This window comes from Pezoporus flaviventris, unplaced genomic scaffold (assembly GCF_033815535.1).
Source record: "Pezoporus flaviventris isolate CSIRO_AGI_PZ_B2104156 unplaced genomic scaffold, CSIRO_AGI_Pfla_v1 ptg000007l, whole genome shotgun sequence".
Taxonomy (NCBI): domain Eukaryota; kingdom Metazoa; phylum Chordata; class Aves; order Psittaciformes; family Psittacidae; genus Pezoporus; species Pezoporus flaviventris.
Window position 1 is genome coordinate 55,319,747 of NW_026892555.1, and position 26,904 is coordinate 55,346,650.

The 26,904-nt window shown below is 38.6% G+C and overlaps 1 protein-coding gene across 1 annotated transcript in view; it reads left to right on the plus strand.

The window, feature by feature from the left end:
- Nucleotides 1-4,214: 4,214 nt before the first annotated feature.
- CDH7 (cadherin 7) overlaps nt 4,215-26,904 on the plus strand; it is an 80,325-nt gene continuing 57,635 nt past the window's right edge. The window contains exons 1-2 of the mRNA XM_061448860.1: nt 4,215-4,352; nt 13,131-13,528. Of these exons, the coding sequence (XP_061304844.1) occupies nt 13,319-13,528 (210 nt within the window). The 5' untranslated portion in view covers nt 4,215-4,352; nt 13,131-13,318. The remainder of the gene's footprint in view (nt 4,353-13,130; nt 13,529-26,904) is intronic.

A 26,904-nucleotide genomic window follows, 5' to 3' on the forward strand; every position in this document is an offset into this window, starting at 1 on the left:
GAAATTTTGGGGGTTATTAGGTAGGTCCCCCTAATTACCATGGCTCTACAGGGGGTGGGAAAAAGCTCCTGGAATATAGACAACAAAGTAATTGCCTCAAAACTTCAGTTTAAATAGGGAATTAAGCCATAACTGGGAGGACACAGAAAGGCAGAGACATTCCTGTGTTATCTTGATAAAGGCAGTGTTTTCAATTTCAAAAGTCCTTTTGTTTTTCCTTCTGCAATTTGTAGAAATGAAAACAAAAGAAGACTGAAGGCAGCAATGCTCAGTTCTAGATTTGAATCAGAGCTAGTGCAACCACAGCAACGGACAGTGACTTCCCATGTGATACAGAAGGTGAGAAATTCACATCAGAATTATAGCCACCTGTAAATAATACCTATGGACAGCAGAATCCTTAACTCAGAGTCGTTTATAGAGGCATTAGTACTCTATAGTTAGTACAGCGAAACCATGTGCTAATGGTGGTAAGAAGAATTTTCTTTTAAAAAAGATCTTAAACTGCAAGCTCTCCTACTTGCCTATGAAAGACTAATATCCATATAAATTTTTAGGAAACATAAGGAAAAGTTAGCATTTTGCCTCTGAGCATAATATATTCTTGCATTGAAGGAACTCTGCAAGCTGTCGCTGAGTGCATAATGGAAGTTATTTCTGCCCACACAGTTGATGATTTACCAGCATCCAGTAGCAGTTACCAGATATTGCCTTTTTTCAGAATATATATTATGAGTGTTCAGGTAGCAATGCTAATGTTAAGAGATTTCAGTGTCTCTGAAGACAACTATAAAAAGTTTCTGGGTTTTGCCTTAGGTCAAAATCTTCCCTAAGCAGTGGACACCAAAGCTCTCATTGTCTAAGACACATTTCAAAGCATGTTTCAGAGCAGGTTTTGTGGTCCTACATCTGCTTATGGATCCACTATAGAGAAGAGCAACACAGCTTGTACTGGGAAGATGCATCCTTGACATTTTCAGAGGTCAAAAGATGGGAAAAATGCCAGTACCAATGCACCCATTGGTGCCTGAGGTCAGTCTTTATAGGGCCTATCTAAGAGACAGTCTAGCACGGTCTAATGTTTGTTTTTACAAATCGTAGACCTTTTTGTGGAAACGGTACATCCATACCTCTCAAGATGACTAAATACACTACAAAACATATTAGAAAGAAATGCAACAGTACTGTGAGTATGGATTACAGCCAAAACGATTACAGTCAATGCATTGGAATGGACTGACTCTTTGGCAAAACCCCACAAGCAAGACAGTCAAGAACAAATTGTATTAAAAAATATACATTTGCTTATGTTACTATAAATGGTAGATTGCCAAAAGTGACGAAGAATAATTGCTTCTTTGTATTTTATTCTGCCTGTGCAATGAAATTAAATTGGTCTGCTTAGTCACATTTTTTGCTTGGAATCACTGGGCTGTTTTGCTCCCATGAAGGTTAAAGAGTTTAATACATTTGATTTTGATATGACAGCATAAGCATTTAGAAAAATAATCAGACAAAAATATCTATCCTATTTTCAACATAGTAAAAATAAGTTCAAATATTTTCAGAGACATAGAGTTTAATGAAGGGTTTTGCTTGAGAGAATATAGATTTTTTGAAACATAAAGCACAGCCTTGAGAGAAGTCTGTTACATTAGTAAGAATATCATGAAATATTCTGTGGAGGTCTACACATGAAAGCTTTTTAATTGGGTGATAATTGGCTATTCCAATTCTCCATTAGTAATATCTGGATCATAATTAAAAAAAAAAAAAAAGGTAAGAATCCTTTCTTTATAAAGATTTTTAAGTAATTGTAAAACTATTTAGACCCTAGTTTTAACCTGAAGAGCAAACAGAAGTTTGTTAGGTAAAGTTTATGAAGCTCATGAACCCTTTTAGATTCATTTTTTTTTTATATCATCCTACTTCCAAATAATGATCTCTCTTTTTTTTATTTTCTCTCTTTTTTTAAACTGTTCTATTTTCACCACTGAAGTCATAGCTACTGAATTAAGTCGGAAAAGATAAGGTTTCCAAGTACTGGTTACATCTCAGAATGAATTTGAAAGAAGATGAAGAATAGGTGTTTGTGGTATTCAGTTATGAAAAAAAAGATAATCTGTCCTTGAACCTTGTCCTCTAAGGATCAGTACAAAGAATGTTATTTTGATTAACTTGTGAAAGATGAATTAGGGATTGGGGGGAAGGAGAACAAAAGGAAGAAGAATCCTTAATTACAATCTTAAGCAACTGTGTGCAATCATGTTTCAGGATTTTCTTGCCCGAACACATCTTATTAAGTTGTAACCATGCACTCAGATGCTCCGTAACTTGGAGGATGAAGATTGCTTCTACTTTTCCTCTTTAAACCACTTCTTCTGTTCACAAATGCCATGATGCTGTATTGCCTTTCCCGATTAGAAGGGTGACATTGGAAATCACATGTCTGAAAGTGAAGCTAAAAGACAAGGAACACATAACAGTTACATATTATATTTATTAAAATACTCATGCCTGTTTGCATCTGTGTATTCAAAGGCTGCAAACAAATTCAGAAATTAAAATTATTTTAAAAAAGAATCCTTCGTGATTTAAACCAATTACTTTGTTATTTTATCCTCACATTAATTACTGTTGACACCACGCTTTGCAGCACGATGTATAGGAATAAACATTAATTATAAATGCATGTTACTAGTTTGTTCATAGTCTGTTGAGAATGCTTTTCAAAAACCAGAAAACATTGGTCAAAGCTCATTCCTTACAGTTGCCCTTGGTGTGATCCATTGTTCTAAAAACAGTACGTGTTAAAAATATTTTTGCCCGTGGAAAATGTCAGTTCAGCAGCTCCGCCAACATTTGGAACCTCTGCCTGATTTTTCTTTTTTTTTTTTTTTTTTTCAGGAGGCGTCCTGACATCTGGGTGATCATGTTTCATTTGTAGATCTGTTTCATTCTGCAGACCCAAAAGGCTTCAGCAGCGCTGAAACGAGGCAGAAAGTTTGTGCTGCAGCTTTCCCAGCCGGACCAAGTCCAAACAAAGCAGGTATTCATTTCCCAAAGCAGCTCCGGGGTTGCGGGGCTGTGCGTGGACGCTGCCAGGCATCAGCCCCAGCGTGACACTGCTCCTTCTCCTCCCACCCGGCCGCTGAGCTTCAGCACGGCCACAGCCGCCTCTCCCTGCGGTTCATTCTGTGAAAACACCTGATTTACTTGTTCCAAGGTGGGGTTTATTATTTTTTTTTTTTAAATTTTATCCTCTTCCCTCACCATCCCGGTTTAAACAGGGGGCGGATAGGAGGGACAGCAGCATTGGAGAGGCAGAAGGCAGCAGGGGTGACGGGTTTTGGGTCCCTTGAGCCCCTCGGTGACAAGTCCGAGCCTTGCCCCAGGAGCAGGAGAGGGGACCCCGACCCTGTCCGCTGACCCCGGCCCCCAGCTTCCCCATGCCGGCCAGGCGAATGGGTCGGGGGGTGAGGTTTAGATTTTCAAAGTGGAAGCAGGGTAGGCTGGGGAGACTGAAAGGGCAGAACTATAAACTGGGGACCCCTCAAGTTCAAATTAGTTTTGCGACTTCGTCTTCATGCCTCGAGAGCTCAAGGCGGCTTCTAGGACAAGTGTGGAGGGGGGGTGGAGAGGGAATAAAAAATTTCTTAAACTCTCTCCTTGAGCTCCGCGTTTCAAACACAAATCGAGAGATACATTGGCTCCCGCCCCACCCCCTAGCCCGGCTCCTGATTTTTATCCAAAGCACTCCATCTGTATATCCTGTCAAGGAGGAGGAGGAGGAGCGGCGTGAGGAGTGGGGTCGAGCAAGCTGCGTGTTTGCTGGATCCCTTCTCAATAGCCACTGCTGGGTTTTCGGGAGGTACAAATAGTCCCGGTACCTCCTCCTCGCGCCCTCGGACGGAACTGGCAGCCCGCTCTGGCCGCCCAGCCGTGATATCCCCTGCCCAGAGCAGCATCCCCACCTCCTCTGCCTCCTTCCCTCCCTCCCTCCTCTTTCCCTCCCTCTTCTTCCTCCTCCTCCAGCAGCCACGATCCGCACCCAGTCGTAGCTGGGCTTGGCACCGGCACCCACTTCTCCCACCGTGTGCCCAGCAGCTCTCCGTGCAGTGCCGTGCCGCTCTGTGTTGCGAAGGAGGAGCGGAGCGGTGGCTGTCCTACCTCCGCGGGTGCGGGCGAGTGCGCGGGCGGGGGGCGCAGCCCCCATGCCAGGCAGGCGCCCGGCCGCCCGCAGCCTGGCCGCCGCCTGGGAGCATCCCGCCATCGTTTCGCGGCGGATGCACCGTGGGTCCTTGGGATTAAAATACTCACTGCGCTGTGCAGCCGAGGGAGAGGGGGAGCAGGTAAGTGCCGGCTGCACCTGTGCCTTTCCGTGCCTTCCTCACCCCTTTTCCCTCTCACGTAGACAGAGGGAGACCGGGAGCAGGAGAGGGCTTTGCGCGGCTTAGTTCCCCCGCCTTGCCCCGGCACTGCTCCCGCTCGGCAAAGGGGCTACGGCTCCGCGTGGCGGCGCGGCCGCAGCCGCAAGTTTCCCCGTGCCCGCGCCCGGGAGCGGCCCGTGCAGCATGTCTGGGGAGGAGAGAGGGGAGAAGCCGGAGCACCGGCACCAGGTGTGGCGGGGGAACCATGGGAAGTAAGAGCGCCAATGCTATAGGCGTCTGTGCACCTTCTGAAAAATAAGAACAATAGTATCTCTCCGACTCTTCGGAGAAGTCTCACAGGCACAAGCGGGGAAGTAGGTTGGGGGAAGGGAGGACCACAGACTTCTGGAAAATACAGGGAGCGTTAGGTCCCGACTGTCTCAGTCCTTTCTGCGGAGCCAAAGCACCTGTGTTGCTTCGCCTGAGAGTCCGGAACTGATGCTACAGAGCAAAAGATTACAGGGGACAGGAAATTTCCTGACTTATGTCACAGAGCTTGCCCCTTTTATGTCAAGGGTGTTCTAGAGTTTGCAAATGTTGAAATGATGGGAGCTTTTTTCTTTGATTAGTATTCAGCTGGTAAGACTAGATCTGCAGTGCTTGGCTGTTTGACACCGACCCTTCCCCCTCCACCCCGTCTCCCCATCTACCCACGTATCCACACAGAGGCATGTCCTGCTTTCCTACAATACGTTGTTTGCACCAGTAGCAAGTGGTTTGTGACCTGGATCCTCAGACTTCTAGATGCTAAATGAAAGAAAAATTATCCCTTTTTGGGTGAGATTTAACCTTTATACTCGTGATTTCAAAAGGTGAGGTAGTTCAGGTGAGCCAAGATTCTGCAGATGATATCTTCCCTGACAAATCAGGGGATTTAGGGAGGGACGTGAGATGAAAACTAGTGAGACATTCTGATTCTGGGAACTGAAATGCTGACACTTTAATCTTTTTCCATTCCAAGGATAAAATTTTGTGTTCTGATAGATAAGTTCTCAAGTCAAAGCAGGGACTTGAAAGGACAGCATATACTTCATGGTCTCTCTAACAAGACATACTGCCTTTCCATTTTTCAGCTAAAACATAGGTGATTGTACAACTTTGCAGAAAATAAATCACTTTTCCAGGGCAAATTTACAGCCAAACTCTGAAGAATGCCAGTTTCTGAAGCAGTCTCTTCTTGACAGTGATATATGATTTTAGTTTTGTACCTGTATTGCATTTACTAATTGTTCCTCTGTCACATAATTTAAAGTTAGCAGGGATTTTTTACTGGTGAAAGCTGGATATTTACCCCATTTCTGAAAAAGATAGGTCTACATATTCTTAGGTGAAGAGCTATTCAAGATGGGCAATAGCATGAAGTTGCATAAGTAAATTTAGTTTGCTTAGAGCATCACTACTCAAGATACAACAGGTCAAGAGATAAAGAACAGTTGGAAAATGATGCTCATTTGCTCGTAGTGATATCATAACAGTTTTAAAGATGCAAAAGTGAGGTGAGGATGTTCAGAAGTAATATGACTGTGCCTCATTAGAACTAGTTCAATGTGACTGGTGAGTTATCATTTTTTTTGGGAAAAAAAGGAACAAAAACCCCATTAAACAAATCCAAAAGAGCTATCTAGGGACCAAATGTAAGATCCTGTTTAAAGTCCTTGTGCATGCTTTTCTAGCTCTTCAGCCTGCAACTACCAGGGGATCTAATCTAGGCACACTTTTATAGGGTCAAGAAGAGGGGCTAAGTAAGATTTAAAAAACAATTATGATAAAATCCACAGCAAAGTGAGAAGAGCAAAGGAGCTAAAAGCTGCCTCTGACAACTTTTGATATTAAGCATGTGAAGTATTTTGGGTTTGAGCCCTTAATATAGATTAAAAACTACCTGGAATAATAGGGATATATCAAAGGTAATAATCTGAGCTACTACTGCATGTTAGAAGTGTGCATCAGTTAATGTTAATAAAGATACAAGCATAAGTAATGTTGACTATTTTCTTGCAAAAAGCCATTAAAGATTGCTATTTTAATCAGAGCATATTTCACCCTTATAATAGGAGTTCTTGCTGTAATTAAAGGCTTATTTAGGTCATTGGAATTGTGTTAAGAGTCAGATGACAGCCTCACAACTCTCTTAAATCTACTTTTGCTGATTTAATAACAAAAGACTCTTGATTATTTGCTATTGATCTAATAGCAAAACATTGCTGTCTTTCATCTAAAAGGGTAATTGTAAAGGATTTGTGTAACTGGATATTATCCGTGAATTATCTGATGAGAAGAATGTATAACTGTGTGTGTGCATGTTGTGTCCATAATTTTCTATGTTTCTTCAACAGTCAGAGACTTGACTGAAGAAAATCATTATTAATGCAAACCCTTAGATTGCTCTACTCTAAATTAAAGTCTCTGCTATAAACCTGGTTAAGCTTTTCCTCAAAAGTATTCAACTCACAAATTAACTCCAATGCGCAATGCAAATAGAAAATATTTGAAAGTTCAAATGGTTTGCTGTTAAATGTACTGCCTGGGAGTCAGTTCTAGTATCAGGTTGGCTAGTAAGCTTCTGTATATATTTTGAGTATTGGCTTCAGTATCTGATGTGTTCTGTGGTTCGTCAGTGAAGGCCTTTCTTGAGCCATTCAGTCTAGTTTATCATGCACTTTTTTTTTTTACATGTACGCTTTCATGCTACTGCTGCGTAGTGTTTTCTGATGTCAATAAAAGTCAAACTCTAGCTGAGGAAAGGTGCATAAAATAGATCATTGTTATTTCAGTTCTTGTGTCAAACCAGGCTTAACTCTAAGCAGTAATGCAGGAGTGCCTCCTCTGGGAATTCAGTGGTTCTGCAAAAAGTCATCCCCAGGTATTATGCGAAGTTCCTCAGCTTAAATGAGGCTGAAGAAATTGACCTTGTAGAAATTTAAATATTTGACTTGATTGGTCACAGACATACAAATACTGCTGGCTTTTCTTTTCAATAACTTATCAAATTAGCATATTCCTTTCCAGATCTATAAAATGTTCCACAGCAAGGTGATAAAGCAAGAAAACACTTTGTCATGGAAAAATGATATTAAGAAAAAAATCTTTATTTTGTTAATTTTTCTTGGGTGAAGAAAGAAAATTACCAAAACCCCAAACAACTTAGCACTCTAACAATCTTATGATCAGCTGCAGAGCAGTATGAAAGACCAAAAGCTGTTGCCTGGTTTTCTTTACACATGTTTTTTGAAGCCATATCATGTGTTCAAGAATGCCTAGTGTTTTTCTGCTGTCTCATCAGGTCCTTTCACCTGAATCAGAGGGTATTGGAGCCAGTTTAGTGTAACAGTGCCATATGTTTGGAGCAGTGATAGTTTTTTGCTTGATAACCAGATGCAGACTGCAGGATGTGCACTACATTTACAGATCTCCCATGTGCATATTTAGGCCAGTTAGCAGCAGGAGGATATGGTCTGTAGTTGTAATGTCATCTGACACAGGGAGCTAATAGGTTTCATCATATTGCAAAGCTTCATTTCATGGAAGGGTCCCCACCTCACTTACTCTAAAGGGACCCTCCTTCTCTGCCTTTTTTTTCCTCGCTTTCCAGGATAACCAGACATTGCAGTCGACACCATTATTAGACATGTTATTGTCTCTAAACCCTTTGTTTCAAGCATCACAGAGTTCTTGTGCATGTGAAGGAGTCTCCTACGGTATTTAGGATGCGTGACATAGATGAGGTGCAGGCTTATAACGAAAGGGAATTTTCTCTGCCACAGAGGGTGACACCCTTTCCAATGGGCACTGTAAAATTGAATGTCAAAACATAAATATTTCAGTGAGGGTAGTTCAGCTCTCAGGAGGCTCACCTACTCATTATACAGTGTTTAAGGGATCATGCTTCAAGATCCAGTGGCAACAGTTACCCTCAGAGTTACCTCAAAATGCAGGGTCTTATTTTATTGAATGACTAAAGTAGGGGAAAAAAATCCAACAAACACAGTGTCTGTCCACTACTGACCAAGCTAAAACAGGATTTACTAGCGGGTGTTGTCTGGGCTGCACTTTCAGGGTCAGTGAGGTCCAGGTTTTCACAATAAATTTTGCAATGGTATAAAAAATTTAAGCAATTTATGAGAGGAAAACAGTGGTGGGGCAGGGGGGAAGAGGCAATAGCAGTGGAAAACTCTTCAGTTACAACTTCAGTGAATGCCCTGAGCTGACAGCAAGATTTCAAAATAGACAAATGTAATCCAGACTGGTGGAGTTTACTAATGGAAAAGGGTTTGGATTTCCACTTCTTCCTGAAGGATTTTACACATTGGAGAGACTTCAGGACAATATACCTTGAAGTACAAAATCTGCCTTGAAGGGGTGGACAGGGAAATGGTTCATAGGTGCAGCTGGCACTATGATACTGGTAGCAATGTGTGAGTGGAAGTCTGCAGGAATTTGCACTTTGGCTGCAAAGGTTAGGTGGTGTGAACATAAATCTCAAGAATCTTCAGCAAACTGCCGTACAAGGCTGGGAAAATCTCAGGCCTGGGGGGGCTTCTGTGAGGATATCTGTGAGACTGAAGATGTTTTGTCCATATCTACTCGTGCTTACTGCTATACACAAACAGCAAGGACTAGTCATGATGCGTTGTTTTAGAAATTATGGAGCAAAGCAAAATATTCAGAGAGATTTTCAGTGGGTGTAAATTACCCTTAATTGCTTGCAATGAGGGGAACTGTTCCTTAAAGCTTAGGATCTTATTCATGATCTGAATGTTTTCAACAAATCAAGATTGCCCCTCAGAGACAGTGCATAATAGTGTCTTTTTGACACTAGCAGATTGTTTTGGCAGAGTAGAGTAGTAACATTTTTCAGATTAGCAGTGTTCACCAGAACACTTCTGCTACTAGACTGTGGCTTAAATATAGTTCAATTTCTATATAGCAGATGGAAGAAAAGGAAGGTTTTATGGTGTATATTGCATAAGGAGGTTATTATTTTTCCAAATGTATATTCTTCAGCCTGATGTTTTATACATCAACCAGCTGTTTAGGAACACAAATATGACAGATATTTAGTGGATATTTTTTATGTTTTAGTGATTTGGTTGGTTGGTTGATTAGTTGTTGGGTTGTTGTTTTTTTTTATTCTAATAGTTGTTCACATAGTATGTTACTGTTCTATTAAGACATACTATGCACGCAGTCCAGATCACATAACATACTCTTTGAATTACACACCAGCTTTTATAATTTATATTTTTCACGTTTTTCTGATTGTCAGGATTATATGTAAAATAAATAGAGGATAAAATCTTATACAAGAAAAGTAGTACCTGGTGACTTAAATATACCAGCAGACAAATGAATTTTATTTTTAAAGCCTAAATTATGTAGGCAAAGTGTGAGTGAGGAGGCATGATTGTATTTTGGCCCTGTTTGCAGTGAGGAGCAGCATTTTGCAGATCCCGAAATAAGATGTAAAGGTGCACTTATGTCCTAGGGTAATTAATGGCATCAATTAAGCAGAAATATTTCTCAGTTCTGTGTACTCTGAGTCCCGTTTATGCAGAAAGTGATGCATTTTATACAATAACATCTTTAAACACAAAATACAAAATGGTTGCAGGTCAATTTTGCCTTCAGATCACACTCAATCCTGTAAACGCAGATCACGGAGAAGGCACTGAAATCAGAGCACTGCATTACCTCTGTTGCTTTCAGTGTTAGTCATATCCACCGCTACAAGTGCAACCCTAAACACTGAAGTTATACCTTGACAAGGAAAAAATTCTAACAGCACCTTTTAGTTTTTAGTTTTATGAATGCTGTGAAGTTGCTTATGTGGACTTGTGGACTTCATGCTTATGGACTTCATAGAACTGGTGATGTTGAAGTGCTACTTGGACAGATATATGTATGTGCATATATATATGCAAATATATAAATTCATGTATATATATTTAGATATATATTTTCTTGAAAATTCCATATAAAAATGCTTATCTATATCAGTTAGAAAGGTAATAAAATGCAGTTTAACAAATATTTATTCCACAAAAGGAAAAGATTTTTAAATACCAGACACTTTTAATTTTGCTTTGGAAAGTATCGCACTCAAAAGACAGTGTGCTGAAAGAGCTATAAATAAAAAATGAAAAAGAAGGGCTCTAAAGAGGAGTAGGAAGACATCCTGTAAAAGGCAAGGAAGAGAGGAAAAAGTGTTCCAGAGCAGAAAGTGTTGCCCCACAGCTGAATAAAACCAATCAGAATTCTGGCAACTATGTGGTGAAAGTATTTGAGAGTGAGTAAATGACAACATTTTTTTTTTTTCAGGGGGTGTGAGTATTCTGCTTTTTATCAGATTGTGCTGTCTAGCATATGGACTGTTTTTCAGTTTGTATTTTGGGTGCATTTTTCAGTTCTGTGCCGTGGTGTGTGTCTGGGGACCATGGCACTCCATATGGTGGCTTTCATACTTTCCTGCAGGTGTAAAAGAAAGGATACAAGAGAACACTACTTGAGAGAAAGGTTAGAGCAATTCTAGGTTTGAAATATCTGTTCAGAGCAAGAGCAAGTCACTTCAAACTGCTCAGTGAAAAGACACCAACATATTGTAAATGTTTTACTGACATTTCTGAAGAAAATCCATTTCGTATTTTTATCTGTTAAATAACAATCTGCTGCATCTTTGAAACAAACTGACAGTTTATCAATATCAGATGTCCTTAACCCTATGTAACTTAGACACAGAGAAGGAAAGTAAAGGGTGCACAAACAGCCTCTACTACAAACAATGCTTTTCTAATTTGAACTGTGTGGTAGGAAGTGAACATAGCACAGAAGCAGCACAGCTACTCTTCTTAACACTAATGGCAACCCTCTCAGTAATTACTATCGCATATGGTCATGATTTACTCAAAGGGCCAGATCAAAACTGGGCTATGACTTGTTGGGATTAACCATTTTAAACTATGCTCTGCTAGTGAGGATGACACCTGCATGTTAATCCCACTGTGGAAATATCCTTGGTCCATGTTGGAGAGACATCCTTTATAACCATAGCATCACATTTTGGAAATTAGGGTCTTTAGGTAAGACATTGTCTATTTTCTTTGTTTTGGCTGTAGGGTGACCCTGGATTTTCACATACAGAAGCTTTCAAATTGCTGCTGCTTAACAAACATGCTCAGTGGGTTTCTAGTTTATCCCACCAGTCTCTAAGTAAAGCCTTTCTGGTGCAGGGCAGTGCCACAGAAGGGATTACTATAAAAAGGCTTTAAATACAGTCTGTAATCAGAAGAGCTTTTTATTTGTTTCATGTTTCTGCCTTCTAGGTACCTTTGGCAGCACGATGCATAAGTGTTCTCCAGCTAAAAGAGCCTGACATACTGAAAATAGGAATCCAAGTTCACATTTCACTCAGTTTTAATAGCAGTGGGTAGGGTTATAATGATGATGTACCTAGAGCATTTAACGAGTATGTGATTTAATGTCAAGCCTTTTTAGATTAATTAAATGTAAAAAGGATGAAATCTTCTTTATTCCATTGCTTCCTAAGTAGCAGTGGTTCCCTCCAAATGAATGCCTTGTTATCTGTTTTAATTTCATCCTCATTTTAACCTTGTTTTTGCCACTTCTTAAACACTTCTCAACTGCCTCATTACTCATTCAGGCAAGGAGGATGCTTATTTTAGGGAGAGCATTGCTTACCTGGGTGATATCCTGAAAGACAGGGCTATGTTTGGTTCTGATTGACAAAACTTGTAGTTTTAGAAACATTATAGTAAGTATATATTTTTATTTGGCCAGGAAAGGCTCACAACTGTAAAGGGCAGAAAAAAACCCACTTGATTAAAGTTTTGGGTTTTTTTTTAATAAATCTTTATTTTCTTGTGGTTTCTACCAATTATTTAATGATCAAGATTTTGAAATAAAATTGAAAAAAATGCACAAAAAATAAAATTTTTATGTGTTAGTGCTGACAAATCATTTGTCATTAAATCAACATTTCATTGAAAACACAAAATCGCATTGTCCTCTGATTTTCTGAGCATATTTGTGTAAAAGTATATAAATTAGTCTTTCGTGCTTCTTACTGTGCCTGATACATTCTCTAGGAATGTAGTAAAAATGAGTGGGGTTTTTCGTGGATCAGATTCAGATCAGGATAAATCATAACATCTGGTATCCAGTGGCTAAGAATCAATCAGAATGTTCCAATTCATCTTATACTCCTTTATTTTACTTTTCACTTATCTGGAAGAGAGTTTAGCTACCATATGTCCTTGCCGTTAATATAACTTTCTGCCTATAACTAGTTTGGAATTATATCATGGTAATGGCCAGTAAAAGCAGACTGTAACAGACAGAGGAAAAATCAAAACAAAATAGCTGTAAATAACTACACTTGATTTGATTATTTTAAAGTGAAAAAAAAAACATCTGTACTGTGGAAACTGGTGTATTAAGAGAACAGTCATGAGAAAACTTCATAGCTACCAATACAGATATATCAGCAGTAGCAATGCTATCCAATGAACATGCTCTAAATGCTCAGACACTTATTATGTAAACTCAACTGTGTTGATGATAAGAAAATTCATAAATAAACATTTTTGATGCATTATGTGAAAGCTGCTAATAATTTGCATTTTGGGGGAAAAAAAAAGTAAATAAAAAGGTTCTGACAACAGTTCTTGTCTTTTTCCTGGATAGGTACCTACTACACCATTTCTTTGGTGAAGGCTATTCAGCAGTGGTGACTTCTTCCAATCAACCACTTCACAAACTATTATCTCTGGACTCCCAGCTGACACCCTGCCAGAGGCTAGAGCTACTGAGACAACTGGAATTGTGCCCATTCTCATCAAGGTTTTTTCTTTCACAAGGGAAAAAAAAAAAAGATGAAGTTTGGCAAAGTGGAGTTCTGCCATTTTCTGCAGATTCTAGCTCTTTTCCTCTGTCTTTCTGGGATGAATCAAGCAGAGTTCTCAAGGTCCAGGTCAAAGCCCTACTTTCAATCAGGGAGGACAAGAACCAAACGCAGCTGGGTGTGGAATCAATTCTTTGTGCTGGAAGAATACATGGGTACAGACCCACTCTATGTAGGAAAGGTAGGGGATTTAAACAAACTTTGGAGGGTGCAGATGCTTGCTTTTTTATGTGTTTGTAGGATGCAACCTCAAAATTGTGATTCTGTCAGCAAGGTTGACTTAAGCCAGGATGGGACAAGGTTTCATAGTTTGAAAAAGAAAATTCAGCACTTCAAAACAATTACATTCCAGATTCCCCTTGCTTTCAGAGCTTTACGTATGACCTATGCTTCTTTAAAGGGTTCAGTAATGAAAGTATTTTGCCACCCCTGATACAAGGAAAATATTTTATTACTAATATTATGTATACTTCTTTACATAGGAATAGAGAAACATAATGATGAATATTCTTTCACGAGAGCTAACAGCTAGACCCAGAAAAATAGAAGTTCTGTGTTGTGTTTGAGAAACCTGGTCTAGAAGGTTTCCCTGCCTGTGGCAGGGGGGTTGGAACTAGGTGATCTTTACCATTCCTTCCAAATCCCAAATTATTCTATGATTCTGTGATTCTGTGATACTATGATTCTGTGATTCTATGATTGTGTGATTCTATGATTGTATGGTTCTATGTCATTTGCTGCTTAAATATCTTCACTACTGAAGGCAAGAGAGAAAGAATCGGATGTCTGGGGGTGTGACAAGTAAAAATGAGGGCATGTCTGCATTACAACTTTGCTTTGACGTTGACTGGCTGGCAGATTGGCACCTTGGGGGCCTTGCTGCCCTCCATGCATATAAGAGCCTTGTGGCTTTACCTTCCTCTGATGGGCACCAGGCCAGTAGAGAGGAAGCCCTCACATCAGTGGATCCCAAATGGCTCCTTTCGAGTTCCTGTCACTACACATGGAGCACACTGAGCACAGCTGTGAATCCAGGCCTTAGCTTGTGCTGGTGAATAATATGCCTCCTTCAGCAATTCTGAAGGAAAAAAGATAACCAGGGAAACAAAAAACCCTCTTGTGTTTCTATATAGTATTTATGTGTAACCATCTTCTTGAAAGAAAGTCCCATTTTTCTATGTAATAACAGAATCAGTAAATACAGTTTCTCATTAAAATATTTTGCAAAGGCATAGAAAACAAGGGAGTGAGAGCTTTTGGCAAAATGGCATGCTTACAGAAAAGGAAGTGAAATAATCTGAAATCCACAACTTCAAATATATGAGTACAATGAATTTAAGCTTACTTAATTTCTCCTACTGAGACAAAAACTTTGATGTTTGTGTTTGCACAGTTAAGCACTTATAATTTAATCCTGCTAACTGAATAATCAGGTTAAATGGAGGATGGCTCTCCTGATCACAGCTATGTCTGTGTTTAGGTGCTTTTCTGAACTGGGGCTGGTGATTTTCACAGTTGAGCTGTAAGAAAGATACGCTGGAATTAGAAATATTTCTTATTACAGCAGATCTGAAGGTTTTTGTTAAGTTTTAAGTTATTTGACAGTTTCCATTCTGATGCCATGCAGCTCTGCTTGGCTTTGTGAGTTTTGTCTTTTAGGCAAATTTGGTCTTAGCTTGGAGCTTCTCTTGTCTTTGGAAAATAGCATATTGGGCATTGTGGCCTCTGATAAAAAAGGAAGCATGGCTTGCAAAGTAGAATTTCTCTCCTGGAAAAGAAGTGTCTTTAAATACTTGACTAAAGACTGGTTTTGATCCATAGCAATTCTCATATTCATTCAATTGCTATATTATGGCCAAAGATGCTGTGGTAGCAATAGAGTACATGATATTTGCATGTGTGCAGTTATTTTTAGCTTCTCAGTCTGCACTTTCCTGTCCTTTATAGGTTTCATAGCATTCATAAGCAGATATCTTCTGAAAAGCCAGCCTTTTTTTCTGAAACAATCTGTACCCAGGCTGCTTTTGTATCAGCAGTAAGAATTGTTGGCTCAGGAACTCACATTTGTAGCAGCAATTCATTTTGTAGGAAAAGCAGATAAAAATTTGCACTTGCTAAAGGAAGCCCATCTTCCTGGAAGCAGAGCCCTTGCTGAGCATCTTGTAAGATAAGATGTGCCAAGTTCCTAACCTTCTCACTGGAGAGGATTTTAACTGTGCAGTTTCTGAGGTGCAATCATGACCGAAGCTGCATTCCCACGCAGGGTGGCAAAAAGGTGAAGAAGTGATTTTTTTTCTGTATGTTAACATACTATGTATAGAACCACTCTGAAGTGAGCAGCAGTTTCCTTCCTCCCCCTCTTCTTCCCTTAAAAATATTGCTGTTCTTGTTTCAAATCCTTTCCAGGCAGGCAGGGACTGAGAGGACTGAGATTTGGATAGGAAGGTTGTTCTTTTTCTTTTTTTTTCACTCTCCCCTTGGTGATGAAGCTACGGCAAGCAAAGAGCAGGCATAACTCACTTCTGTCATCAAGTGAAGTGCAAGCAGCAACCAGACTCTCCCTCGTGTTCTGCAGAGCACTCTGCTCCTGGGGAGGTCAGTCCTCCACTACCTTACATTCAAGATGCTTTGCAGGGTGCCAGTCTAACTGCACATCCAAGAAAGAGGAACCTTCTTCCAGATTTTAAGGGCTGTGAGATAAAAACGTTTCAGAAACAGTCAGGCAAATGGAGCTGCAGCAAGGAATATTTTCTCCCTGCCACTATTCAATTTTACAATGCCCCAGGCAATTCTGGTTGGAAGGCAGCATTTGGAGAATGCTAAGGTTACGCAGCAAATCCTTCAACATGTCATGAAATGCCAATGTTAATTCCATGTTGAGCATTAACTCTGTCCTTCTGTGTGTGTGAATTCTGACACTCTCATTACATGATCATGCAAACCAAAATCCTATTCCTTTTAAATAGTCTAACAGGATTTCTATTCACCTCAGTAAGATAAGTCTCTCACTTAAAATAATTTTTCAGCATTCTCATGTTTGTTTAATAAGGATTCAGATCCATACTTGAGGGATGTTACAGCATTCCTTCTTGTATCCCTGACATCCATTTATTGGCAGGATGTTTTTGGGTTTTGTTTGCTTGTTTTTGGTTGTTTTTTTGTTGTTTTTTTTTTTTAAGTATTCTTTTTTTCTTTTTAACATGGCAGTGTCTTATTTCTCGTGTCACTCTGAAGAAATGTCTGGAGGAGTTCCATTAGTTTTATACTAATAGGAGTCAGAGGTGACTGAGGTTTTCTGCTGCTTTTTTTTTCTTTTTTTCTTTTTCTTTTTTAATGTAGGTCTTTCCTCTCCATGGTATGAATTTTAATCATCTTGAATTCAATTCTGAGTAATTCTGAGTGCCTCTTGGGAGGTGCTTAACATGTAATCAGATTGTGGACTGAACCATATACAATTTCTCTCTGTCCCTCACATCACAGCATATGTTATGTTGACTTAAAGGTCTGAAGCATGTAACTATTTAGCCCATTTACCAGTTTGGATAGGCACTGCTATCTTTCTGACATGCCATGTAGGAGATTAGGTAGTTAACTAATTTAGCTAGATACATAGGTGGCTTCTGTTTTCTGGAAAATGTTTACCATTGCTTGGTAATATGTTTTCTGAGATCCTTTACCTCATATTTTCCATATAAATGACTTTGATGGAATGTATTTGGACATTAATAGTACAGAGTAGTTTTAAATTATTCTATACGTAAGCATAAAAAAATTGGAAAAAAGTGTATCCTATTATATTGAATATTTGAAAAGATGTGTACAGTCCTGTAATTAAAGTCTATATGTGCACACATTGGAAAAAAGGGGTGCAGTTCAAATAGAGCTTTTAAATTTTGTTTTTTTGTTTTGGTTTTGTTACATAAGAGCCAGACATCCAGGATTTGTTTTTGTTTTGGTTTTGGTTTTTTGGTTTTATGTCAGTTTTTGTTTTGTTTTTAGTTTCATTTTATGTGTTCTGCTGCAAGAGTGTCAGTCTCCTCAAAAGCATTACAATGGAAGTCTTAGGCAGCAATTCTTTCATTTTTCTCATTAAAAAAAAAAAACAACAAAAAACTAAAGAAACAACAAATAAACCTGAAGAAATGAAACAAGACTGTGAACTTCATGTGAGAGATTGTTTGATCGCTGGCTTCACTGTTTACTTTTGGATCCAAACCAAAGTTCCTTTTCTAATATCTTCAAATTTAGATATAGTTAAAGACAAGGACAGTTTCAAGCCCTTTGCTGAGTTTAACTCTTTTTTCCCCTGAAGCCCCAATGAGATATGAAGGACTGAAAGTAAACTAGAAAAAGACATAGGCTCAACTGAATAAAACCCAAGAAATTGGTATTTAAGTTTGAGAGACTCATTGTTACTTCTCAGAAATAACTCCTGGAGCTTTTAAGGTGCCCTGAATCTAGTTGTTACTTATAACGTATGGGGAAGGAAAGCATAAATCCCAACCTGCATTTTCTAGATGGCAAAATCAAGAGAAAAAAGGTGGAATGCGTCGACTAAGAACATGCAATTCGTTAGAGCTCACGGTCATTGTCTTCATGTTCCATTTCAAGCAGTAAAATAACAAGAATTTATGTTATTGTTGGAATAAAGAGGGTATTGCTGGCATAGAGAGTGGATTGTCCAAACCTCCTCATTTTGGGGGGAAGGAGGCTGGACAGGGGAGGCTACTGATTTTTTGTCTTTGCTTTTTTTTTTTCTTTTTTTTTTCAAAGGCGTTAGTCCGTGTGTCAATAGGATGACAGAATTATTTGCATGTGACATTTATCTGCAGTGTGAAGTTATATCAAGCCATACAGGTGTAATCAGAAGTAGGGCTTTTTTCTAGATCACAACCTAACACTTTCAGTTGCAGCTGGTGACTTTTTGAATGACGTGGGTACAAGTGTCTTTGCTAAAATACTTTAAGGTGGTGAGTACTGTGGAAGTGCTGGCCACTCAGTCAAATTCAGTGATATTGCAGGAATATCAGCTGCTGAGAAACTGAGGCAACATCAGCTGTGATGAAAAAGCTGAGATTCTGAACAGAAAATATCCCAAATGGCTTTTCATCTTTAGAAACTGCACTACAGATATTTTACTGACACTTTGGGACATGGAGAGGCGATGGGGTGAAATTACAAAGGCTGAATGTAGGTAATAGAGACGAGGCTGCCTCCCTTGTAGTTAACAGAGCAGAAGGTGGGTTGAGTGTGATTCGCTGGAGGGCTCTGTTTCTCCCACTGCCTCTGAAGGCAACGCACAGTGACCTGTGCTCTCTGACTATCCTCAACCTGGGGTCTTACCCCTCCAAGCATTCTGCACAAAATGAATATTTATGTCTGCTCTGCAAATAAGCTCCCAGATGAGAGTAGTTACAGCTCTGCATAGAAATATTTTTATTTCCCAATCCCCATGTACTTTGGGGAAAAAAAAACAACCACAAACCCGACACAAACCAACTATTCTTCATCTATCTTTGTGGGCTCTTAGAGAAAAACTCCCCATTTATTATACTTTTTTCTCCTTCGCTATTTATGTTGTCTTTACTTTTTAACATAATCTCTGAAGCTCTGCTGTTTTATATACTCCCAACAGGCCATTTATAAAAGTGTAAAAGCAAATCTGCCATAATTCTGATATTTACCCATCTATATTTACCCATCTCAGGAACTCTTTAGTGTTCTATGAAACTGCATGACCTTTTGAGAAAAAAGTGTCATGCCATTCCTGTCAATGTTTTTCTACCACAAGTGTTGCAAATGAAACAAATGAACAGACAAAATAGTCAAGTTCTGCTTACCCACTTTATGATTGAACAGGTCTGGGTGAAGGGGTACTTCAGCTGTACAGCAGTGGTAGGAATTTATCACCTCAGCTTGTAACTATTCAGTCACTAGCAGCATGCACTTTTCTTAACTGTATAGTCACTGTGGGCTTTGCATTATTCCACACTTTATTTGGATTACCCCGAATAGCTGAGAGCTGACTGACAATCTGAATGTTTCCTACTTAACATGCAAGGCTAAAGTGTCTCTGTAGAGAATGGTGAGATTAAGGCACACAGGAAGAATTATCCAAAGGGATAACTTAAAATCTACTGCTTTTTCCTGGTTGAATTCATTAGCCTGCACAGCTATAGTGTAATTTCCTCTTTCCATTTTCATAAGAAGTTGTCTTCTCATATAGCTGAATGGATACAGAAATGGGTTTTATGCTGGGGATTTAAAGTGATGACAATTTCACATGCTCAAGCACTAAAAGACAATTTGTATGTAATTTCATTATTAGAGACGATAATAGAGTTGAGAGACTTATGGTTGGATACTGAACCAGAACATGCAGCTTTTTGATCTTTTAGTATAATATAGAACATTGATCCTTAACATGTGCCATTACAGAAGAGGAAGGTTAGTGAAGGTGATGACAACATCCGTAAACTAAGTAGCCCTCATGGCAGCTTTTTATTCAATGGCACAGCTATGCTATTTATATAATCCTGTAATGCCAGCTCTATGTTTCAGTAGACGAATAGGCTCTACCTGTAGTGCTCTGCTCTGAATTTCTTTTGAGCATTATTTAAAACTATATTTTATGGGTCTCTGACAAAATAGAAAAGCAAGAGTAAAATCTAATTTTTCAACTATATGCAGATGCAAGTCTCCTCTATGCTTGGTTGGCCATCAGAAAATGCCTGTTTTTTCCATGAGGTTTACAGTTTTGATGTCAGTCAAGCTCATGCTTCAGCTGACTTATTTTTAGCCATGTTCTAAGGTTCCTTTTCCTTTTCATCTGCTGAGCTTGTTTTTAGTCCTCTAGTTCATGCTACTAACTGTCACCTAACATCCAGTTTTACCTCTGTCCTCTGTTCTCACAGTTGTATGTTGGTGATGTCAGAAACACAGCGCTATGAGACTAGGGCTACCAAGAACTGTATTTGCATTATTCCAGGGCTAAGGAAGTCCAGTCATGAACCAAATTCCCCTTGTGCTAGGCACAGTGCAAGCAAACACAACCCATGCCCTGAAAGAGTGGTTTTGTAAAACAAGAGGCAATAGCAGATTAAGAAGCAATGACAGAATCCAGAGAAATATGGAGATGTTAGTCAACATCCCCAAAATAGCTTGAGAACAATAACTCACTATTGTTCTTTGCCATGAAGATGGAATATTATGTGTTCTGAAAATGACAATCATGCAGCATTTTTAGACATTATGAACAGATAACAGTGAGTTTTCTCCTGCTTTTGTTCTCCATCCTGTACGGATGACAGTGTAGTTGAAATTCAAAAGTGTGGTTCTATTTGATATCTATGTAAGTACAAGGCTACTTCTTTCAGACCAGTGAAGATAAAGAGTATTTTTCCGTTGCTTTCAAAAGATCAAACTGCACATGCTTAAAAGTTTTACGTCTTGTAGCCTGCTATGACACTACCTTTTCTGTGTAGCCTTTTTTCTTATACCTGTACTGCTAGACATAAGTGTCTGTCTACAGACTCATTGGGCATTCATTCCATGTATTTAGTATTTTCCATGTGTTACAATATAAAAGTGCTGCCAGGACTATTGCTGCCTTGTCAAGATTCTTCTGCTGAATTTCTTCTTTGCTGCACATTATTGTGTTTATTTCTTTTCTTTTTTTTTTTTTAATATTACACTGCACTTCTCAAGTTCCTTGACTTTTTTAATTATTATTTTTAGTACTCACTTAATAAAATAGTACCTGTGTGCATATATTACTTTTTTAGTGCTAACTTTTACCACTTAAGGGGAGTACCAGGGGCAACATATTTAGAGAACATGAAAACATCAGGGAATAGGCAATGTCAAGTAAATTTAGTCTCATATAAATATACTGGTGATAAATCCCAGACAATATCTGCAATATAATCTTTTTCTCTCAACATTAGGCATTACCCTAGAAGAGGTGGCTGAGCTAAGTCGCTAATGATGGAACTGCTGAGAGAAGAAGGAAATTAATACTCTAGGTTGCTCAACTCTCTCAAAATAGCTTATCTACTTTATGCTACCAGCATCTTCTCTCACTTGTGGAAGAGACACTTACTGTCATGCAAATTAGAGACAAGGAGCTCTTAGAAAAAAACACTGGATTTTGTGCTGTTAGGAAAAACTAATTCTGTCCCAGCTGTTCAAACTCTGATTATGATATGAATACCAGCCTACACCATGAGCAGAAGTTTGAAAAGGTCATAATGCTTAATCTCTCATACCTTCAAGTCTGCAAAAGGAGGATCGGCCAGTTAAAAATGGGGTGGAGGAGGAGAGTTGTTGTTAACACCTAACTATAAATCACGTCACCTCAATCTATAAATGGGAACCACTTTCATCTTCCCAGGCTAAGTGTAAACTTAGCCAATTAAGAAACTCCATTGACAACAGAAGAACACATCATGAAAATATGCTTATCACCCAAATCAATCAAACTATACAATACATTTAGGATTAATTCTTACACGTTTTTGGCCTAGCTAAAAAATTTGCTACCATTAATAGTTCCTTCCATATTCAAGTTTTGCTGCTGCTACAGCCCTGTTCTGTTGCAAATGTAATGTTGTTATTTACGTGGGTGTAAAGAACGCAGTACAGTAGTAGTACTCTATAAATCATAAGCAATATAAAGAAGAATACACATGACTTTATCTTCCCGATAAATAGGAATACCAAGACAAATATAGATCTTTTGTTTATAGTAGTTCATGCACAATTATTCATGTACCAGAAAATACAAAATATACCTTACTGGCTCTTTCTCAGGCTGCCTTTTCCAGAGTGCTCCCCTGGGAGAAAAAGACAGTTCTAAACATTCAAGAAGGTGGCAAAAGTTATTTATTGTGTTGTTTATTAAGTTGTGCTGTTCATACAGTAACTGAAGATTTAATTCAGAATCTTGAGATCATTTATGTTTATCCTAGTAGACCATTTGAGAGTATAAATTTTGGAATACAGCTATTTGGCTGTTTTAAGATTGAATTTTTGCATGTTATTTTATTTGGTAGGTTAGTAATAGAGGAATACTGAGGACTGATTGACAACAACAACTTATTCCACATTTTAACAGTGGAAAAAAGTAGTGCTTTTCTTTCTTATAGTCACATAGTATTCTTAGAGCCCTGAAGGCCTGTATTCTGGTGTTTCATATGGTTGAATAGGATGAATTTTGAGAACAGTTAAGGGCAGTCTGATATAATGTTCTATCAACACCACAGAGGAATTTTTTGCCCTCTCCAGGTCGGGAAAAAACAAACTTAATGCTATTTTCCTAGGTGATAAAAGGAGATTGTGCTATGTGAATTCTAAAAAATATTACCATAGTCATACTATTACATTTAGATTTCCTGTTTCTGCAAATAATGAGAAATTACCTTGAGGAGTATAGAGACATGCAATTTTGTTGCTGTGAAAAGAATTGAGCCCACAAAGTTATTATTCATTTGAAATGCTTCCAAAATATGGAAAATCTGGTACTTGGATACATGTGTGAGGATGATAAGCTGCTTAAGCATTTAATCCTGAGGTACCAAATTATAACCTTGCTGACTAGGCAATCAATACATTAATTTTCCTTACAAGGTAGGCAGGTGCTGTGTTAGACAAAGTTTAGCTTGTTATTGTGTAACAGTGAAAAGTTTTCTAACACAATTGGGAAAAGCAGCTCATCATTTCTTAAATTTCCATAATCATGGTATAAATGCATTGCCATAAATTAGTGAAATTATTAACTTGTCTTTCTTATGCAATTTATACACATTTTATGGGTAGAGTTATATTTAGGAAAGTATTTGGCATATTTTTATGTTTCTTTTTTAACTTGCAGGGCTATAATTCTGCATAATGGTTATATTAAAAACTGTTATATAATTCCTCTCGCTTCTGGATGTTTAACATCTTCATGCATGCGCAAACTGTTGTCGTCCCTACCCTTTACCACTTACCTGTAAGCACCAAGCCATCTTCACACTAACCTTCAGGCAACCATCCTAGGAGAAGAAAAATTCTAACTTCAGACCCAGGCAGATGGAGCTCATCTAGCCTCGTAAGGCCTTCCATCTAAGAGAACACTCTAATCAAACCTACGACCTGAGGACTTTGCTGTCACCATCCTAGCTAGCTAGGCCCTGGCAGATAAACCTCAGTTCCACGTACTCTGTACCTCACTTAAAAAATCCACTGCGCAGGCCCAAAGGGTTTACTCACACTTGCAAAACACTGTAGCGAGAGGTGAGGGACAAAACAGCAGGTGATAAGATGCACTGGAAGCTGCAGACCCAACCCTGTGTGCAGGCGATTCACAACGTTGATCACTTGAGATTGACCCAGGAGACGACAGTCATGTTCAGAAACATCCTGAATGACCAAGCAGCCTTTTTTCCAACTGGTTTTGCGTATCCCACATTGCCCTTTTAGTCATCATCACACTTGTAGTAAGGGTGGGTAAAGTCCTTCCCAAATCTTTGTTCACGAAGACAAGACGTCAAGCAATACACTTTCAAAAAGTTTCCCTTAGTCAGCATTGCAGTCCTGTGTTCATCCATATTTCTCTTTTATTCATTCCCTCAATTTTTTCAATGCCTTCTTGACAATAAAAAGCTGTAAACAGGAACACTCTATTATAACTTCAGCTGAACAAGAGATAAGCCAAATGAAACTGTTATTTCCCGTCTTATTGTATGATTCAAATTGCACAAGTCATGTTTGTTTCTCTCTTCACAAGCTCATATTGCTACTAGTCTGAAGATCTTAAAGCTTTACTGCTTTTCTGTTTTATTCTTTCTGTTGAATCAAGTGTACTCCTGAATGGGTATCAATCCCTCTTGAAAAATTTGGACAGCAAAAGAAATATTAATTGCTCAAAAAGTTGTTTCAGTTTATCGATTTTTCTGATAAATTGAATGAAACAATGTCAAAGGAAGTTTTATGCAGGAAACCAGTAGTAATTTGAGTGATAGCAGTGATGGAGTACGTCAATGTGTGTGTATGCATGTGTATATACATAGGAAACAATAGAAGTACCTCACATTGAAGAATAATTTCAACTTGTACTGACACATTTATTCAATTCAGATTTAGCTTAAGAGTGAAAGAAAAACTGAAGGTTGTAGTCTTAACAATTTTAGCGCAGGAAAAAAGAGATTGAAAAAGTTTAAGAGGAGGAAAAGCATCCCAAAAAGTGTGAGAACGCAAGGACCATGCTGAAACAATATGCTATGTTTTTCTCACTCCAGATCCTGATATAAAGCTGAAAAGAACATAACAAAGCAATCAATTAAAAGATTACTTTAGATTAAGGTAAAACAATCATATGTATATATCTTGATTCCCTTTGCTCTCTGCTGAGGATGTTCTGTAGTTATATGGGGCAGACGTTGGTTTAAGATACATCGATCCATCACACAGGGGTTCTAGAAAGGCCTTCTAGGTACCAATGCTAGCTGACTTATGTTAACACAGATGGGAAAGGAGGGCAGCTAGCCAGAGATCCAGTAACTCCCAGGTTTGAAAAATGTGCAGGAGCCGAGGTCTGCTAACTAGCAGATGCAGTTGAAAGGGAAAAATATGTAAGTGAAGCTCATTTGTAATCAAAAGAAGAAGATGCCATGTACAACAAGGTAGTCTGTGGTGCAAGACAGCAGCAAAAACAAATACTAAGACAAAACATGGTAGAAAAGTGAATTTATGTTTCTTTTCTGGGAAGTGGGAAGCAAAGGATAAAAAAGAAAAGATGTAAATATTTCTTAAAAAGCATTACTAGAGAGGGCTAGAGGATTCAGAATTTGATAAAAAAAAAAAAAAAACTTAAAAAATAAGCAACATGTGCCAAACAACATAGCACAAGAAAGAAAAGCTTTCCATCCATAGAGCTTCCAAGAATTTCTGGGTCAAGACAAAGCATGGATAAGCAAAAAGGCAACATGCAGATCTGGAGCTGTCCAAGCAAGTCTGAACTCTCAGCAGATGGGTGGAAGGATGCAGATATGTGCAGCTGTCAGGGCAGCAGCTGGGCCATGTCCAAACTGTTTCAAATTAAGAGCTGAAAATGAAAAGGACTAATGCCTTAGTCTACCACTAAGGAAGTCAGTCTGCACCTCATGAAGTAAATTTGCTTTCAGAGTTAAGGGGGTGAAATAATGACACCTGTGGGTTCTTTTTTTTTACTGAGTGTCTTTCAGAACCTCAGTAGCCACTTTTCCTTCTATACTGGTACTTTGAAGCTCATGATTTCATGTAACTGCATTTCCTTCAATCTATTTGCGGGGTACATAAGAAATTTTTCCTGAAGACTAATATAGATTTTGTTCCATACTAGGTGAGCTGCAGTATCACATTCAGCAATTTCCCTTCTATTGTTTTAGTAAGTAGAGCTGAGTAGGAGATGATAGTCGATCTTGCTAGTCTGGTGGCAAAATCATCTTTCCAATCTTGCTAGTCTGGTGGCAAAATCATCTTTCCAAAATGTGTTTTGTTTTTTTTTTTTTTGCCAATTGTATTTCTACTAGCACAAAATGAAACAATGACTGCTTTTCATGTGGGATGATACAGATCGAAAGCCCAGGTGTTTTGTCTTGCTTCCAAAATATCCACCAAACAGTCAATGAGGCTATGTGGAAGAGGGAAAGATAAAGATGTCCGCTTTGATGACAGATCCTTCTGATATATTTAGAAATAGAGGAGTCTGTATCTGCAGTATATACTAAAAATTAAGATATTTACCTTTGCTCTGAAATAATGTCACCTTCTGTGTATTAGAGGCAGTGTCCACTTTCCATTTCTGACCATTTCATGTGTGCTTTGTACTATGCTTAAATTGCAAACATCAATTTGGAACAGAATTTTGAACTGTAGCAGGATGAGCTAACAGGGTGTGGATCAGAATCAATTCTCTGTAAAATTACTTTGCAAGATAATTAGCAAGATACAGGGGAAACATGCTGCAGCTTAACCATCAAGGTCAGAAGAGTTAAGTAAGTTCATTATGGTGAAGAAAGTGATCTGCAGTATTGTGAATTTTCCTGGAGTCAAACACTCTTACACCTGTAAATAATCTTCACTGAGAACAGAATTGTGACAGAACTGATACGAGTGCCATTGTGGAGACTAACGGGGAGAAAACAGCTCTTTTTTTTCCCCCATGATTACTTGGATCTGTTAAAAATATAAATACAAAAGATGATGAACATTGCATTAAATGCTTTCCTAATATACACTCAAAATCAGAGTACATGTTTGATTTTGTTGGTGGCAACAACAGTAATGCAATAAAATAATCTTAAAACATTAAGACGCTATTCAATAATGTTTGGCTAGAGAATAACATTATGTTATAAGTGATGTTTTGGAAGGCAAAGTAAGAATTGTTCTTTCTTTGTGCTCCTAAAGTTGTATGGTTCATCAGTCAACAGATCCTTTCTGACATCTTGCTATAAGGTTGGGCTCAAGGAAAACATTCAGTACTGCTAATTTTTCTTTTACCTCAGCTGGAGATTTAAGCACCTTCAGGGTGGA